We start from the raw sequence: 17,303 nt of genomic DNA on the forward strand, positions 1-17,303 counted from the left end.
TGCACGCTAGGGTTCATCACCTCATCAAATTACATAGAGCTCAATATTGTCCCAAACACGAGTGTATTATTTGTAACACCTGCAGAAAATTTTTCGTGTGGCCTATCTGAAAATTGCCTTGGTATACTTACAATTTGTCACTCTGATTATAAAAAGTGATTACAAATTAAATATTAAATTTTATTGCAAGCATACGTGAGTACATTCATACATAGGTATATCGTTTTTTACAAACATTAGCACAAAATACTTAATTCACTCGTTTCTCCGAACATTGCCTTAGATTGCGCCCTGTTGTAAATAGTTTACCTCACTATTTTAATGTGTACTTATAATATATGCAACTTGACCTATTTGATTATCATCTCTAATTATTGCATGTTGTATCCCCTTAATACTTTATTCATACTTTACATGGTAAACTACAGTTGACAGGCTTGCACGTCGTTAAATTAAATTGCATTTAGTGATTTTAACTTCTTGATGAACGGCAAAGTATTGGCAATTGTTTCAACTTATCTTATATTTCTTGATCTTAAACCTTGTTCTGTTAATTTACTCATTGACTGTCGTTGGGTATCAACTATGTGTACCGACTGATAAACTTCAAAAATTGCTTTATTAAACTGACAATTCATTAATGCCGCTGTATGGTCAAATAAAATAGTGTAGAAATTAGGTGTTTCTTTTTTGATAACCATACAACTTATGGGAAATTTCAATTAAAATAGTTATCAGAACTTATCTACTTCAATGCACCCAATTCCAATACCAACTTGCGTTCGACAACTTTTTAATTGAAAGAAAAGCGACGCAAGTTTAATGGAAAAAGGGTAGCGGTGAATATACACTTGTGCACATATAATAATACGTAAACTCAGCTGTAACTCTTTATCACACGTTTAACGAAACAGTGTACAAGCTTAATTTTTAAATGCGGTTTCCGAAGTGAAACCATCGACTTGGTGCATCCAAATCCTACTGAGTATTCTATTATGTCTTCGAAGGTTTTGGTGCACCAAACACGCAATTTATTAGTTCTTATAAGTCTACGGTCTTATGCCTAATTGATTTACGTTTACAGGGGTCCTGCTTCGATTGCGTGTGCAACTTTAAGAATAACCGTATACGTAAAAATCTATAGGAATATACAGACGGGTATTGAGTATGTAAGAGGGAATAAATAATTTGTTGTAACATGCTCCAAAAAATTGCCTATGGTCGTTTAAAAAATTAGCTATAAGTATTAATTAAATGAAAACATTTTACGAGTGAATTCCGTATTTTGAGCTCGATCGAATAGTGGCTGAAACATGTCGGCATCCTAGAGCCTATGATCATAATCCCCGGAAGGTCCATGCAATCTGGCGACCCTGTGTTTTACGCCGCCGGTTCTTCAACTTCATTATCGATACGTGAAGATCGTATTCCTGATTTTCCAGTCCAGGGGTAAATGTCAGGGCATGGCTGACATGTTTTCATATAACGGACGCCGGACTTGTGCCACAAGTTACATACTTTCGGGTTGTTGCAGCGTTTGGGCCGATCCTAGTTGGAAGTCGATTTTATGTAATTATCTGGAATATGTTCAAAAACTTCGTATACTTACCGAATAGTCGCACTGGAAGGGCTGGAATGAATTAATGCGAGATGTTGGTGTGGGGTCTCTGACCCATTGCAGCGCCTGCCAGTTGGTTATGATCCACACGTCCTGCATGGCATTGATGGCGTCGAGGAATTTAATGAATCCCTCCTTGTGGTGTGGCTGGGTAAACCACGCAGCGTGATAGAAAAGTCCGAAAGGTGCTCTGAAAATATAAATATTTTTAGAGAACTCTGCGCGTGGCCTAATGACGATTAAAGTTCTTAGAGTTCGAGCAGTTACCTACTATTCAAAGTATAAAATATAGCCTTTTACTAGTAGCGGGTATACAAATTATTTGCAGAAATAAATATTTCTTTGTTTCGGAATGTACCTGTTCGTGGTATAATGACGTTCAAAGTTCTTCATAATCATCTTGGTTACTCCATCCGCATCGCTCGGGTTCGAACATGCGTCGCCCATCGAGCAGCGGCCTCCGTTTAGATCCTGCCACATGACCATAGGAACTTGCCATACCCCAGGGTAAGAGCGGGTTGGGCAGGGCGGAATCATACAGTCGTGGAATATCTTGTAATCCAGGGTGTAGGGCCAGGAAGGTGGTCGGTTCTCGTAGACAGGCATGGAGGAGTCGTAGGTGAAGTTTGAGTCGTATAGCATTTTGTACATTTTGTTACCGCCGACCGAGAGGAAAGGTGCGCGCATGCCTCGTACATCCGATAGCTTGACACCGCCGTAAGCAGCAAGTATCTCCCGCTGTCCGGCAATTTCACGGGTCCACTTTTTTTGCGAGAACTGCTCGCCAAAGCTGTGGCTGTTGATTAATGATTGCATGATTGTGATTATTACATACATTTGACAGTATTTCTTTGTTAGTAGCGGTGGGGTTTGTAAATGATTTGAGATGGTATATCGGTGCATTGTGATCGATTTTATTAACAACATAACTACTGTGAATCAGTGCTGCTTGCTTTCGTTGCTGTGTATTTCTGTGTCGGGTTCAATAATCGAGCTTCATCTACTTACGAAACTGTATGCGAGGCCATTTCATGTCCATCGGCGTAAAGATTCTGAACCTGACTGTAATCAGTCCATTCGTGGGAGACGTAAAAAGTGGCTGTTATTGGGCAGCCGTTGGGATTGACGCGACCTTTCTCGAAGAGGTCCGTGTACAACTGCTTGTTTAGGTCATTCACCGAATCATCAAAAGTCAATAGAACGATCTGAGGTATGCTTTCAACGGGTAGATCGCCTAGCAATGCGGATGAAATGTGTGTGAATATATGCAGAGAGAAAAATTTAGGGGCTTTGAAAGTGTAACCATTTAGGGTAAAAGCGAGCAAGAAACCGATGCAAACTATGAACGAGGAGCGCTTTGGGAGGATGTGACCTTTTCTGATGGAAACGCTGTCTAGTCGGCAACTTACGATACGGTATGCGATGCTATTTCATGTCCTTGTGAATAAAGATCTTGAACCATTCCGTAGTCCGTCCACTCGTGCGATAGGTAAAAGGTTCCGCGCCATGGACAACCATTGGGATTTTTTCGCGACTCATTATTAAAGAGTTCCTCGTAAAGATCGATATTTATTGTGTTGACGGCATCGTCAAAAGTAATAAGTACAATTTGTGGGGTCTCCGAGGCGCTCAAGCCGCCTACACATTTGTTAACGCTAAAGTTATTATTTTATTTTTTTTGGCGATAAACTTTTCCTGCAGTGTACATCAGCGGAATCTACTTAATTATACATGCACTTACCAGGAATATCCTTGCCGCCGCAATAACAGTCTGGTAACAGGCATACGTCCTTCCGGCACTTGGCTGCCGTTTTATCGGGCGTGGGCTGTGGGTATATGGGGTCGGGGCGAGTCGGTGGGTACCGGTATATATCGACAAACTCTTGCGCCTTTGATACGATCGTGCCCGATGGCTTGAGTGTGGGTCGTGTTCGTCTTCGCAAATAAGATTTCAAGTCACAAAGGAACTTAGTATATATTAATTTATATATGCTTACGGTGGGTGAGTTCCACGATTTGGCGTAGAGAGTACGTCCCGATCCTGATTGGCGTACATCGCATTTCCCCGGTTTCTATTGTTGTTTCTAAATAGAGTTTTGTGATATATTGGTTTAGCAAAGTATGGCATAAGAGGAATTAAGCTGCTCTATTACAATAAAATTTCAGTGCTACACAAATATACGAGAGGTACATATGAATGCAAGATTAGTACTTCTATACACATTGGGTGATAGTGGTTAATTCCCATTTCGAGTCATCCCAACATCTTATTTTATACCAAACATACCTCCACCGATGGAGCAGACATAATTTTATAGTCCAATTTTGTGTAAATATTAGCGAGAACCAAAAAGTTGTAATGCATACTTATGTGTCACGTGTTGAGTTTTGAAGGTAAGAAAAGGCTGAGAATAGACAGACATGTTATTTTATGTAAGGGCCGCAGAGGTTGGTCAAAATGCACAAAATAAAGAACAAATAACATAATATAATCATGATTTAAATAAAATAAGTGTCAAGTCTCAACAGTACAAACCTATGTTTCCTACTTTGTTCAACTATTTGCTTTACTTAATCCTTAATTAACCAATTTCTTGCTGTCGCCGAAATACACAGCATTTACTAAATTTATGCTTGGTAAAATGTGCGAAAATTGTTTGATGTCGTTTTGTCTTTGAATTTGTTCTGCTTGTAATTATTTGAAAAGGCTTTTTAAGGCAAATTGTTTTAAATTAAAATTGTTCAGCTTGTCTTAGCTATTTAACTTCTTAGTTCTCACATCTGCGTATTATTGTACGATTTCGGACTTACAGCCAATTGGTTTGACATTATAATAACTATAATTGGTAATGAGGACAATTCCAAGGGATTTTATTTTTACAGGCCACCACCGGTTCTTATACATGAATATCCAGTGATCGGTTAACGAAATTTTCAAAATTAAACCTTCTACATTTTGTATACCAAGTTTTTTGCAACATTTTACCCAGCAGCTACAATTTAGTAAGCTTCTATGTATCTTCGTTTTATGCCACCGAGAGGATTCAGTGAAATTGAACATAACTGTGACATAGAAGACCGTAAAATCGAAAGTTGTTCAGCAGGCATTGGTTGTTTAGCATACAATACTGTGGGCACTAGGAAGCCAACAATCAACGCCAACCATATGGAAGTGTCTATAAATACGTAGATTAGAGGTGGGATAATGTAGGTGGTAATGAGAGACTAGAGAAAGCTTGAGAACAGTACAGTACAATACAGTACAGTGTTGAGTGGGAGGCTAAAGTTGGTTGGTTGTGTTCAAGAACAAAATTACGGTGATTCTAATAGAGGAATAATAAGGAGAGCGATAAGGAGAGTAGAGTGATGGCTGGGATCGACTGAACTTAGAAGCAATCTTTATGGGTATCTATACCTTAAAGGAATCTCGTTGCATTTGGCGTTTAGTGTGCTGTCGGAGCACTTCACCGAGGCTGAAGCTGCGGCGCCCTTATGGTTGCTGCTAACTTGGTGGTTTTTATTGTTGGGAGCGAAGCCGAATTGGATCTTGTGGGCTTTACCCGCTGACACTGGTGGCTGATGTGTTGAGGTGCTAGGGCCTAGGGCAGCGGCAGCAATCGACGACTTTATGACATTGTTAACCCTCGAAGCGCGCGCAGTGTGCGGTGCAAATGGAGAGGGTGTTGCTGTAGCGGTGGAAATATTGGGGGCGGGGGTCGGGTTAAAAGGTGGGTCTCTCGGCGTTCTAGAGGTGCTAGCGTCGGGGGTGCTTTGGAGGTCCCTGGCAGTTAGAGTGGAATCGGTGCTTAAGGCTTTTAATGTGGAGGGAAAGGAGTAATCTTTGGATTGATTTGCAACTTGACGGACTGACGCGTTTACGGTTGCCGTAGAAGGTCGGAGTGAAGGTGGAGAAACAATCGGCGTAATGGTAGGACGTGGCGTCGTCGTGCTAGGTCGATCAGTGGGCAGGTAAAGTTGCTTGATCTCATCGACTGCGGCCTTTATCTCGGGCAATGAATACTCGTCAACGAATTGGGAGGTGCCGCTCTCATCGCTGTTGCTGTTACTATCACTACCAGCTAGGAACTGCCTCAGCTGCTCAATAACGTTGGCGGATCGAAACTTCTGTGCCGGCCCGTTAGCTGATGCTATGTACCCGGCGTTCTGCAGACTTTCTGCCAAAGTGCGTTCCGCCGTTTGCTGACGATATTTGTTAGAGTAAAGAAACTTAACAGTCGGACGGTCTGTTATTGCCACCACATGTTCGGTGGAGCTAAAGGCTATCGCAGTTCCACCCTCCTCTAAGCTGTTTTGTTGCCTGGCCTCCAACGGCTGGCTGATCAACGCCTCGGCCCGTGGCTCATCTAAAACGCTGGCTTCATTTTCGATTGGCTTGTGCTTTAGCGACTTGCTCACATCACTTTGGGAGGTGTTAGCTGAATCCTTGGCCTGCAACGCAGCTTTGTAGACCTCATACTTTTCGTGGGGCCTAGCTGTTGGCTCCCCAAAGGAAGTCCTCTGGCTACTAATCACTCGCACTCGTTGAGGCTTGCGTTTCGGAAACTGGCCAGCATCATAGCCGGCAGGCAACCTTAACTTGGGTGCATACGTCGTGGGCTCGTCCACGCTGTCCCCGACACTGTTTAGAGTGGCCGCCGTATAGCGAGAGCGGCCACGGGGACGCATTGGGGACTGTGATACACGGATGGGCGAAGAAGCGATCACGGCTGATGCGGTCGTAGGCGCTGCAGTAGTGGTCATTTCCGGCGGAAGTGGTTCCGTGCTGGTAGTAGTTGTTGTTGCCATAGTGGTAGTTCGCAGCATACTCGGCGCGGGTCGCTGGGGACTAAATGTGCTGAGTATTGCGTCGCTAACACTAAAGTTGCGTGCGTTTCCTGTCGCCATTGTGGCCAAAACATCTTGGCTGGTGTTTCTAATAGGCGTGGTCATAAAAACGTTCTTTGCCGGCTTTAAAGTGGTCTGGAGGAAGGGCGGAAAAGCAGGTGCATTTGTGAAGCGGGGCCTGGCTGTCGTCCGCAGTTGGTGGTACTGGTGTTGGCGATCTTCCTGTAGCAAGTTTTCTAGACTTTTGTACGGGGAGACAAAGCGCGTTGCCGGGTTGGCAGTAACGCGATTTAGGTTCTCTTTGAAGTAATTTGCTCGGGCCGTGTACGTTTGTCCAGGTACAACATACCGTTCGGTGCTGGGCGGGACAAGAGCTCTTGGTGTTGTAGTAGTCCTAATTGTGTTGCTGGACTCAGCGTTGTCATTTGAGCTGGTAGGAGCAGAGGTGCTTGTACTGGCACTAGTACTTGTGCTAGAACTGGTGGTGGTTGGCCTGTAATATGCCTGTTGAATGGTGGGTCTTCCGTTACGCCAAATGCGAAGAGGTGGAGCGTAAGTCGTGGGTATGATGTCCACAAATTCCTGAGATAAGTCCGCCAGTGTTGTTGGGCTCTTGGTTGTTGTTGTGGTTGGCACACTCTTTTTCTCCGCAAAAATTGGCTCAGACACGTGACTTTCGCTTTCATTCTGTTCCACACGCAAACTAAAACCATGTGATCCACTTTGAAGACTGTGTTTTATGGGCTTATTGGGTCGCGTTGTACTCGCGCTATCCATTCCTTCCGGCTGAGGTCGCACTTCACCATTTGCTGGAACTTTGAAACTCTGAGGCGCCACATCGGAAGTGATGTAGGTCTGAATACGTTTGCGCTGTGTTTCTGGTCCCCTTGAGCTTGACTCGTATGAATAATCTCTCTCTCGATAGCGAAAATCCCTGTCCACAAATTTATCTGGCACTGCATTCAGCAGGTTGCCACGGGGACTGGTACCATAAGCGGCGGCATTGATAAAGTCTAGGAATTTCGCCGACGTACTGGTTTCAAAAGAGCGACTCCTCGGCGGTTCAGCCGTCTGAACATGAACATTCCGACTCTCATCAAAGACAGTCTCAACGTGATTCTCAACCAGGGACCCTTGCGTGGACGAAGGCAGGGGGACTGGGGAAAATGTTTGGGCGGAAACTTGGTCTGGGACTGGTGCTGGAATTGTGGGTTGGTGATCAAAACTCGTCAGGTTTTGGACTTGACGGAAGCCAGTGGTATTGCCTTTGGTCTGGCTTTTCGAGACAAAGTGTGCCAACGACTTGGCCAGATTTTGGAGTTTCGATTTAAGGAAGGGATTTGAACTATAAGTTGAGGGATTCGGGGGAGGTGTGGAGCTGGACGTGGTGGTGGTTGGGGTACTGGAAGCTTGTGTAGTAGTCTTTGATTGGTTGGGAACATGTTGTTTGTAAGGCTTAATTGCATGCGCTTTCGAGCTGTTGAAGAGACGTGTATTTGAATAAGTAATCTCATTAAAGTTAGTAACTTATTGCTAAGTGCAGAAAGGATCCTATTTGCCTAGCCTTTTGGTTCTCAGATTTAAAAATTCTTTTTAGTTTGTAGTTATCTTTTTCGAGGGCTGCCAACTAAGACAGCTGCAATTTACGAATAAAAACATGCTCATGCTTACTTATATTTCGGACCCCTAACTGTTATATTATGAGTAGTCATGCAATGGATATGAGTTCTTAATGCCATTTCAGGAAAACAGAAAGACAGAAAATAGCATACATATGTGTTCAAACAGTCAGCAGGGGTACAGTTCGTTGGCGGTGACGCTGTAGATATCAATAAGCTGGTTTAAAAAACTGCCTGTCTATACTTGTCGAGTGTAACTGGGTGTTCTGTATAATGTGGTAGCCAAATTTTAAAGCTGCATGTGGAATGCGAGAATGAGAGCTTATAAACTATGCGAATAATATCAAAGCCAGCTAATGACTGAGTTGAAATTGATTAAGGTGGCGGCTGGCAGTGAGCTTCAGACGCGCAATGGCTAGTGAAAATACCTTGCTAGTTTTGTTGTTGTTGTCGATGGAAATGGTGTCGTGGATGTAGTTGTTGTTGTTGTCGTTGTTGTAGTGGACTTTGTGACCTCAAGAATTTGTGTGTTGGTGATGGAACTCTTGGAAGGGTTCCTGCTAAGTGCCGAAGTTGATTTTGTGTTCTGGGTTCGTGTTGGTTGCGCCATTGTGCTCTTGTCTGACGGACCCACAACATTGGCGATCAGATCATAGTCATCCGTTTGGGTGCGGGCAGTGGACTTGGCTCGAGTCAGTGTGCGCTCGCTCTGGTCGTAGTCCTCTACCGACCCGTAAGCATACTCTGCGGAACTGGAGTAGCTGTAGTCGGCTGGCCCATGTTCCGGAGCGTAGGCGGTGGTCACAGTGTCATAGTAGGTGAGAACATCCGATTGGGTGGCGGGCGTCTTTGGGGACAGGGCTGTCGAAGAATTGGGCCGCGTATCCAGCCTTTGTATGGCCACCTGTTCCGCCCTGATAGATAAATGTATTGTTGTTGGGTGTAAACGTATTGGGTTGGCAGTAGTGTCTTAATTTTGATGCAGTGTGTGGCTGTTTTGTGATTGTTTAGCTTTACACTAGGCAGGGATCTAACTAGTTCTGTGTGGCGAGGTCAAGAAGGGGCTCCTCAGTGCAGATGGCATAAAATGCTCTGCGAGGCTGACTGTTTCTGTGTTAGTGAGGTTTTTGGGTATGGTTTCCTTTAATATGCTTCCAACTTGAGGAGTGACGCGGTGTTATGCTTTGTGATTAATATTACTTACCTCTGGGGTGAACGTGTGGGCTGATCGTACAAATTTTCCTGCTCGATCTGAAAAGACAGTCAAAATTACAAATTTTGGTAAAAATTTAAAAGTAAAAACAATGGTTAGTATAAAGAGATCATTAAAATCATCAACATTAAACGGCAATATAAAAAACATTATGCTTAACGCAAGGCTTAACTTTACCTGCGCATTAATGTCTTCATCGTAGTCCGAGGTGTAGGGCAAAGTCTGCTGGTTGCTATAAGAGGACTTCTGAGGGGGTGTCGGTGTAGCAGAGAGCTCTAAGGGGCGGTAGGTTGAGTGCGGCTGCTGTTGGCGCACTGTTGGTTGGTACTGGGGGGCAGATGGCTGCTGCTGCTGATGGTCCTGTTGCTGCTGCTGTTGGTACTCTATATCCCTATACAAATCGATATCGTCGTCGTAAACAGAATAATAGGATGAATCATAGGGATGTGGTGAGGCTTGTGGCTGCTGCTCATGTTGTTGCGGTTGCGCTTGTTGGAATGGTGTTGGCTGTAGTTGTTGTTGTTGTTGCTGCTGCTGTTGCTGCTGCGGTGGTTGGTAGCCGCCCCCATTATTAAATATGGATGCATTGTAGTAGTTACGATTGGGTTCTAACTGTGGCGATTGAGCTTGTGGCGTGGGCTGTACAAATACATTAGCGGGTGGCGGCGCCCCTAGCGATGACGGGGAGGATGACTCAACTCTGTACAGGTTGTTCGTTTGGATGTTGAAGATGATTTAAGTATAAGAGTAGTGTGTCGTGTAAGTGTCGAAGATTATTTACATGGGCAAAAATTCACAGCAATTAAATGGGTAGTATATGGAGGACAATGTAGATGTTTGTAAATAGGAGAGAAAAATGTAAAACAAGATCAAAAACAATTCAATTTAAATGAACAATATAATGAGTACCAAAGATGGGTGGATAGCAAAGATAGCAAAGATATGGGAGGGATTAGCACAGGAAACTAGCAGGGCTTAGCGTTAGTGTTACAGCTAATGTTAGAGTACCCCGTCCAAAACTTTGGTTTAGTCAACTGTACAACATTGGTAAGTTCGATTCGTAGCATCGCTTAGTATGTGTCTAAACGTAGACGTATAAACAGTTTAAACGCGGACGAGCGAGAAGGATATGGTATATGTACATAGAACCCTTGTTTTCTTGTATTCATTGATGTCTTGTGTATCTGTGTAGCGGCACAATGCAATTCAGTTATCAGGGATTTGTCCCGGCTCATATAGCTACCTGTGTCGTTCTTCGCCTGAACCCACATGTATGGAATTTAGTTGTAGGCCGCCCAGGTTACTCTGCTTGCTAGAGCCTATGATAACGCGTTCATTGTTAGTAAGGTTCTTTACGTCCTTTTCCGCCTGGATTGGTGACATCGTCATCCACTTTTGTTGTCCTCGCTTATGCGGTCGCACAGTGTAACGCACTCGGGTCGTTGGCGGCGCCGTACTGGAGGGGATTGGTCTCGGAGTGGTAGACGGACGCATGATGCGTGGAGTCGTGGGTACCTTGGTACGGATTTGTGGGGTGCTGGTTTCGGGAAGCTGAGGCAACCGCTGCTTCAGTTCTTGGAAGATATCGCTGGGAAAGCTAATAAACGAAGGCACGCCGGCCTCGGCATCTGGTGAGAAGTTGGGAAACGGACGGCGTGTTGTCGTCGCCGCCAGGAAGCCCGTCTGCAAGTTTGGTCTTGCTTTTCCTGAGGACTCGGTGATAGGTGCTTCAGTAGGCAGTTGTGGGCGTGGAGGGGCCATGGTCTCGGACATGGGCATGTAAGGAGGCATTTGAGAAGGAGGCAGTATGTCTTCATCCTCCTCGTAATCTTCGTCATAATAGTCTACGCTTTCTAGGGTTGTGGTGGTCGGCACACGCAGAGTACTTGTGGAAGGGCTGGAGGTGGGACTTTGGCTAGTGGTCTGCTTGTTGAGTTGCATCTGTATGCCCTTGATGAAATTTTCGTACCCCTTTAAAGCTCTCGTTGTGGCTGGAGTGGTAGGCGTAGGCAGTGTCGGCTTGACTCTGATGCGTGTTTTGGGCGCCGATGAAGTTGGCGTGGTCGGATTCTGGGTGGTCGAGGTTGTGCCGCTAGCTGAACTTGTACTTCCTGGTAAAGGACGTCGAAGCACCAGCGCATTGCGCAAGTTGTTATTTCCAATTCCGGCGCTACTGACTTGCTTGAAGTATTTGATCATTGGATTTACGGCCGGGTTGACACTGGACAGATCGCTGGCCTTAAGGTTAGCCATGAAATCGTGGACATTGAACTGAAAGTTGGTAAGCTTTGATTTGCTAGTGGGAAGATCGCTTCCGCCATGAGGCGTCTCTGTTGTGCTGATTGACTTGGTGAAGGTTTGGTAGGATTCTGGCATAGTGTTATTGGTGGCGTAACTAATGCCAACTGGAAGATGCGAGAAGTCACGAAACGGAACCTGCTGCAGACTATTGGGTCTGTTATTGGCCAGATTTGGGGGCGATACTACATTAATGCTCTGAGTCACTTGCAGCGGCGTAACGGGAGGCCTTACTTTGACGGCAGCGTGCCCGAGCTGGCTTGGCGTAGCGGTGCTAAAGACACCCTTCATCTTCTGGTTGGCTAAGATGTTGTACTGGAAGTAATTGCTCTCCGTCGTGGTGCGCTGTCCATCATTAGAACCAATGCTGTAGTGGGAGACCAACTTGCCGGGATAGTTAACATTGTAGGGGCCCTGGTCCGGTTTCTGGTTATTATAGAATCCGCCCATGGTGCTGTATTGACCGTTTGGAGTAACCTTTTGAGCGGGCTTTGACAGATCAACTGGGGAATAGTGGGCGGTGCTGGCTGTGGGCATGGATGTGGCTCCAGAAACGGGAGCCGGGCTTACCGGCTGATTGTCCAGATGGAAGTAGGCAAAGTTTTCCGCCTGCAGATTCTTCCGCCGTTCTTTTAGCTCCTTCAGCTGTTGTATTAGGAAGGGCAGGAGGTCTCCAGCATTCGAGTGCTGCTGCTGGATGCTGAGGGGCCTGGGACTGCTTGGACCTGTGCCAGCCGCTCCGTAATAGCTGCCGGAAATCGGACGAAAGTCGTCCTCTAGGGGCGGCGGAGGCAACGACAGATTGTAGCCAGTGTACACCACTTTAGGCTTTTGATGGGGAAGTGGACCAGCGGGCCCAACTTGCTGTTGCTGGTGCAGGTAGGATTGGTAGCCAGGAGTTAACTGGTTGTAATTGTGATTGCCGTATAACGGTTGGGTGTTGGCAGTGTTGGGAGGCGTGAGGTACGGATTGTAACTTCCAAAGCTGTAGCTTGATTGCTGTGAGTACTGTGGGGGAGGGGGTGCATCAATAGCACGGTAATTTTGTCCTGGCCATTTGGAAGAGGTATGAGAAACGGGTCGCAGCTGACGGGGTCGTCTCTTTGACTCGCCCGTGGCTACATCATCCTCGCCTCCATCTTCGTTCAACAACTCCCCGTCTTCATTAATCTGCTCGTAGTCAAACTCCATGGCGCTCTCGCCTTTTGGTTGCCTGATTTTTGAGGAGTATTTATGTATTTTAACGACAGCCGGCGCCGCCTCTTCGAAGCGTTCTTTTGAATTGTTTGAGCTATTTGAGATTTCACTACTATCTGGAAGTGAACTGGGGCTATCCGGCTCCATGACTTCGCGAGAACTATCTGAGTCGTTAAGATTACCTGCTCCTACAGGTTTGATGGGCGCAATTTCCGCGAGCTGCGCGGTAATATCGCGGCGTTTGCGTCGCCTACCTCCATCGAGTCGGTTGTGGGACAGTTCGTATTCGAGCGTCTGGTCATCGTCCAAGCTTTCGCTGTTCGTGTACAGTTTTTATTCCAAAAGCGGTACGGTTGTCCGAAGTTTGAGGTCGAAGGGTAGATATGTCGGTGTCGGTTGGAGCAAGATAAAGAGACAGTGCAGTATGCGTTTTATGAGAGAAAAGAGCATGTAATACGATGAGTTGCAGAGAATTTTGAATTGATTTAGCATCAGTTAAGTAGTGGCATCAATTGTAAAGCGACGATAGATGTGAAATGAGCTACTTGCAGCGGTGATGACAGCTTACCTGTAGGCCGTTCCAAAAGCGTATGATCCGATTTTGCCAGTTTGGGGAATGGCATTGATACTGGCCTGGTGAAGAATACCATCGCGATCGCGCTGCACTTGACTGACGGTACTGGGTTGGCCACGGTACACTCTCTGCTGACGATCGGACTCCTCTTCTTCAACAGGCGGCAATGTCTCCTGCGCATCGGCATACAACTAAACGATAGAGGATATTTCTTTTGTTTAAAAGAACCATGTCGGACTTTGTTATGGAAGTTATGGACTGGGGAAAAACAAGTCTTGTAGTCGACAATTGAGCTTATTATTTACATGCCTTTGTAAATATATATATTATCAGAAGTCAACGATAGTAATTCGTACGATCAATTATTAAAATTGCCACGGAAAGTATGTTCCTAAGTCTAGTTTGAAAGCTGTTCCAAACTCACCTTCGCAATGTCCTCCTGGGACTCGATCAATGGTTTTGGTTGACCCCGGGACGTGATCACCGGGTTGGGTGGCACTCGCAGCTCAGGTGGCGGAGGAGGTATGTGTTGCACCTGGGCCTGGATGACCTGTGGCGGAGAGCGGTGGTACTGTGGGGCCACAGTGGGCGCCTTCTGCGTGCCACCAGGGCTGCTGAAAGCGGCTCCAAAACGGACTCTACTGGGTACATGCTGCGCCTGGGTGTGCGTTTGGCTCTGGCCCTGGCTACGTGCGGGGCCGCGCTCCGAGGATGTGTCCACTAACTCGCAGCCCACGTTCCTGGGCCAATCGCAGGTCTGCAGCTCGTGCGAGTACATGAGGCCGCCAGTGCAGCTCTCAAGCAGCGCTCCTCCGAAGACGCACACGTAGTATTGAGTGCAGTCCGAGGGGTGCGGGTAATAACCGAACTCCTCGGGGCAGTCGAAGTTAATGCCATTGGAGCTTGAGGGCTTAACGTTGGTGCCAAAGCTACGGGAGCTGGTGACGCGTGAGGCTCGTTTGCTCTGTGCCTCTGTGGATCCTGGGAAGAAAATCGATGCAAGGATGTTGGGTTAGAATAGATTAAATGACAGTATTAAGATTGGTAGCTTGTAAAGTTTGTGTACTCGTTATCTCCCTTTTACTTAGCTGAGCAAGGTGTATTTGATTGAGGAACTCAACATTAGCGTTCTTTCTTGTTTATGTCGCGATTATAGCGGCATTTTAAGCGATATTATCAGCACAATTTAATAATATATTCTATTTTTCCTTTCTCTCAGAATTAGAAAGTAGAAAAAAATGTTTTTAACCCTGTCCTATAATAGTGCTACGCTCAATAAAAAGACAACAAGCGGGCCAAAACTGCGGCGCTTAGATGTGTTAAGAATAAAATGTAAATTAAATATTGTATCAATGTCAATGGCAACCGCTCTACTCGAAGGTATATTTATTTTGAAGTCGGTTAACTGAGAAGCACTACATTTTTCCGTTCTTTCTTGTTTATCACTAGGATCTTCAACTCTCAAGTTTTAGTACTGTCGGAGCGAATCATTCAAAGTTTATTCCCCTCAAATTGTTTACAAAAATCGAGTGCTGCTTGAGGAAGGTAACTGTGGTTTCTCGTCACATGATACCGGAATTTTAATTGAGAAAAACAAGCCTGTAAGCCGATTAAAGAACGCCACATGTGCTTTTTTGAGATAATTATGCAATACATTTCAGTAAATATAGGGTCGTTATTGCAATCTGCATCACCAGCATTCAAATCCTTAAGACCGAAACCTTTGGATATTTACAAACCGATTTTGCTGAGTCAGCCATAAAATGGTGACAATTCGGTGTCCAAAAAAGTTTTAATTATAAAAACGTGCCGTTATAAACTCGGGTTATGCTTCAGAAAGGTAGCTGCACCCAATTTATAGCTGACCTTAAAAGCACGCTGCGCAAGACAGAATGAATTTGGCTTCGTCGTCGTGAACAAAGCCAACTAAGGTACAACTGATTACAGCGAGCAATTGGCTTAATTTGAAATAAATGTATTACAACCAAAATTATTACATCGTCAATGTTGCAAGCAAAGAAGGCTAAAAAAGGCAATAAATTAAAAATAGTCAACTTGAAGGATATTGCGTAATAGGCCTTATAAAATATTTTTTGGTTTGGTTCTAAAATAGCACTTATAATTATTTTCCAACTTTAAGTATAAACTTTAAGATTCGATTCACATAGTTTAAGGAACGGTGTAATGATTTCCGACCCCATAAAGTACATATATCCTAGATCAGCGTCACTAGACGAGTCGATCTACCCATGTCCGTCTGTCCCTCCGTCTGTACGTCCGTTTCTGCGCAAACTAGTCTCTCAGTTTTAAAGTTATCCGGCTGAAACTTATGCAAAAAATTTAAAAAAAAAAAATTATATCGTTGTTGTTTTTTAACATATAACCCCCTACGCTTGGAAATAACATTTTTTAATTTCTTTTGAATTTCGAATTAAGTTTTATCAAAATCGGACGACTTTATCATATAGCTGTCATAGGATCGATCGGAAAACAGGTGGGAAAATAATATGAAACAAATTATAGTTTTGGTGTTTTGACATATTATCTTATAATATTGGGAATATAATTTTTTATATTTTTAATAATTTTGAATTCAATTGAATAAAATTCGGACTACTCATTCAAATAGATGTAAAAAAAATGATCTGAAAAAAAGAATGAAATAATTTTCTTTTTAATATCACTGAAGTCAGCAACAATCCTTAAAAATTCCACATGGTCTTAGTAAAGTTGATTATTTTTTTTATAACTGCAAGGGTATACAAACTTCAGCTTGCCGAAATTAAATTCCTTTCTTGTTTCTTAACAAGTTGGTCAAAAATAGGCGTTTTTTTACTAAGCTATTTATCTCGAGCTCTTTAGCACAGTGCAAATATTTAGAAGGAGTATTTTGTCGATGTATAATCTCACCATTCCAATTGTATAGCTTCATCCACTTTAAAAATAATCCAGTAAATATTTAAACCAATATATAAATACGAATATATATAATAAAAAAACGCGCTTTTGTGCCCAGGCATTATTATAATTGGGCGTAGATAATTTGCTAATTCGAAGCGCATGGTCAGTTGTCTTCCACTGGGATCGAGTACTGGCAAAACAAAAGAGAAAGGAGCTGGATTCAAGCTCAAGCCCCAAACTAATTCCGTGAATGGAATTCCTAGATGGCATGACAAGTCGGAGACAGAATACTAAGATGCATCCAATAATGGTGTCAAGGCTCAGGGAGGGCATCTAGTTCGCATGGAATGGCGATGGCACGCTCCAAGTCTTGTGCAATTAACGCGCAAGAGCGGCGAGCTACGGAGACTCCGCCGGTAGAGCCCCATGGCGAATGTTCGCGACAGTGTACTTCATTGACCGAGTCGAGTGACTGATATACGGCGGAGGCGCACAATGAAAGCCAATCACGTGCCAATTGCAATTGGCCGTGGAAGAGCCTAGACCTGCCATCAACTTGGATGACATTTGTATTAGGCAGCCCACACTTGGCAGGCGCGTCGCTGATTGTTTGCTGGTTGTTATTGCGTTTGTGTCGCTGCCGCTGCCAGTGCAATGCAATCGGACTTTCTGCCCCACTAAACAACACGGCTATGTACGCTCTGATGACGGAGCTAAAGCTTAAGTTAAAATCGCAAGGACTGAGGCTTGACTTGGCTTTAGTGCTTTGTTGTTATGCAACGCGATGCAATTCGACCATAAGCCTGATTGGTTTTGTTTGGCGCTTGTCGTTTGCTTCGGCTTGTTTCTCACTACTCGACTTGTCGGGCTATGATAGTATGAATAGCAATACTTCGTTTAAAATCTAAGAATACTTTTGTGCCGGGAGCCAAAGCGGAATCTTGCCGATGACACTTTGCCCCATACGATGCGGCAAATGTTACCATAAAAAATCTTATAATTTCGATCCGCTGTGCAGCTTGGCCTTTTCGTGTGGTG

The 17,303-nt window shown here is 44.5% G+C and overlaps 1 protein-coding gene across 17 annotated transcripts in view; it reads right to left on the reverse strand.

Moving 5' to 3' along the window:
- Positions 1 to 166: 166 nt before the first annotated feature.
- Positions 167 to 17,303, reverse strand: part of LOC108033141 (mucin-5AC) — a 34,980-nt gene continuing 17,843 nt past the window's right edge. For 3 of the 17 annotated variants that reach the window (XM_050885495.1, XM_050885496.1, XM_044094498.2), the window contains 13 exons: positions 13,789 to 14,345; positions 13,359 to 13,555; positions 10,539 to 13,106; positions 9,473 to 9,686; positions 9,287 to 9,333; positions 8,511 to 8,996; positions 5,034 to 7,940; positions 3,616 to 3,702; positions 3,360 to 3,553; positions 3,028 to 3,256; positions 1,977 to 2,414; positions 1,610 to 1,808; positions 167 to 1,548 (listed from right to left, as the gene is read on the reverse strand). In XM_050885495.1, coding sequence (XP_050741452.1) covers positions 1,381 to 1,548; positions 1,610 to 1,808; positions 1,977 to 2,414; positions 3,028 to 3,256; positions 3,360 to 3,553; positions 3,616 to 3,702; positions 5,034 to 7,940; positions 8,511 to 8,996; positions 9,287 to 9,333; positions 9,473 to 9,686; positions 10,539 to 13,106; positions 13,359 to 13,555; positions 13,789 to 14,345 — 8,291 coding nt within the window. In that variant the 3' untranslated portion in view covers positions 167 to 1,380. Of the gene's footprint in view, positions 1,549 to 1,609; positions 1,809 to 1,976; positions 2,415 to 2,626; positions 2,853 to 3,027; positions 3,257 to 3,359; positions 3,554 to 3,615; positions 3,703 to 5,033; positions 7,941 to 8,510; positions 8,997 to 9,286; positions 9,334 to 9,472; positions 9,996 to 10,538; positions 13,107 to 13,358; positions 13,556 to 13,788; positions 14,346 to 17,303 lie in introns of all 17 variants that reach the window. The other 14 variants (XM_050885497.1, XM_050885498.1, XM_050885501.1 and 11 more) reach the window with 14 other exon arrangements.

This window comes from Drosophila biarmipes, chromosome 2L (assembly GCF_025231255.1).
Source record: "Drosophila biarmipes strain raj3 chromosome 2L, RU_DBia_V1.1, whole genome shotgun sequence".
In the NCBI taxonomy this organism is placed as follows: Eukaryota; Metazoa; Arthropoda; class Insecta; order Diptera; family Drosophilidae; genus Drosophila; species Drosophila biarmipes.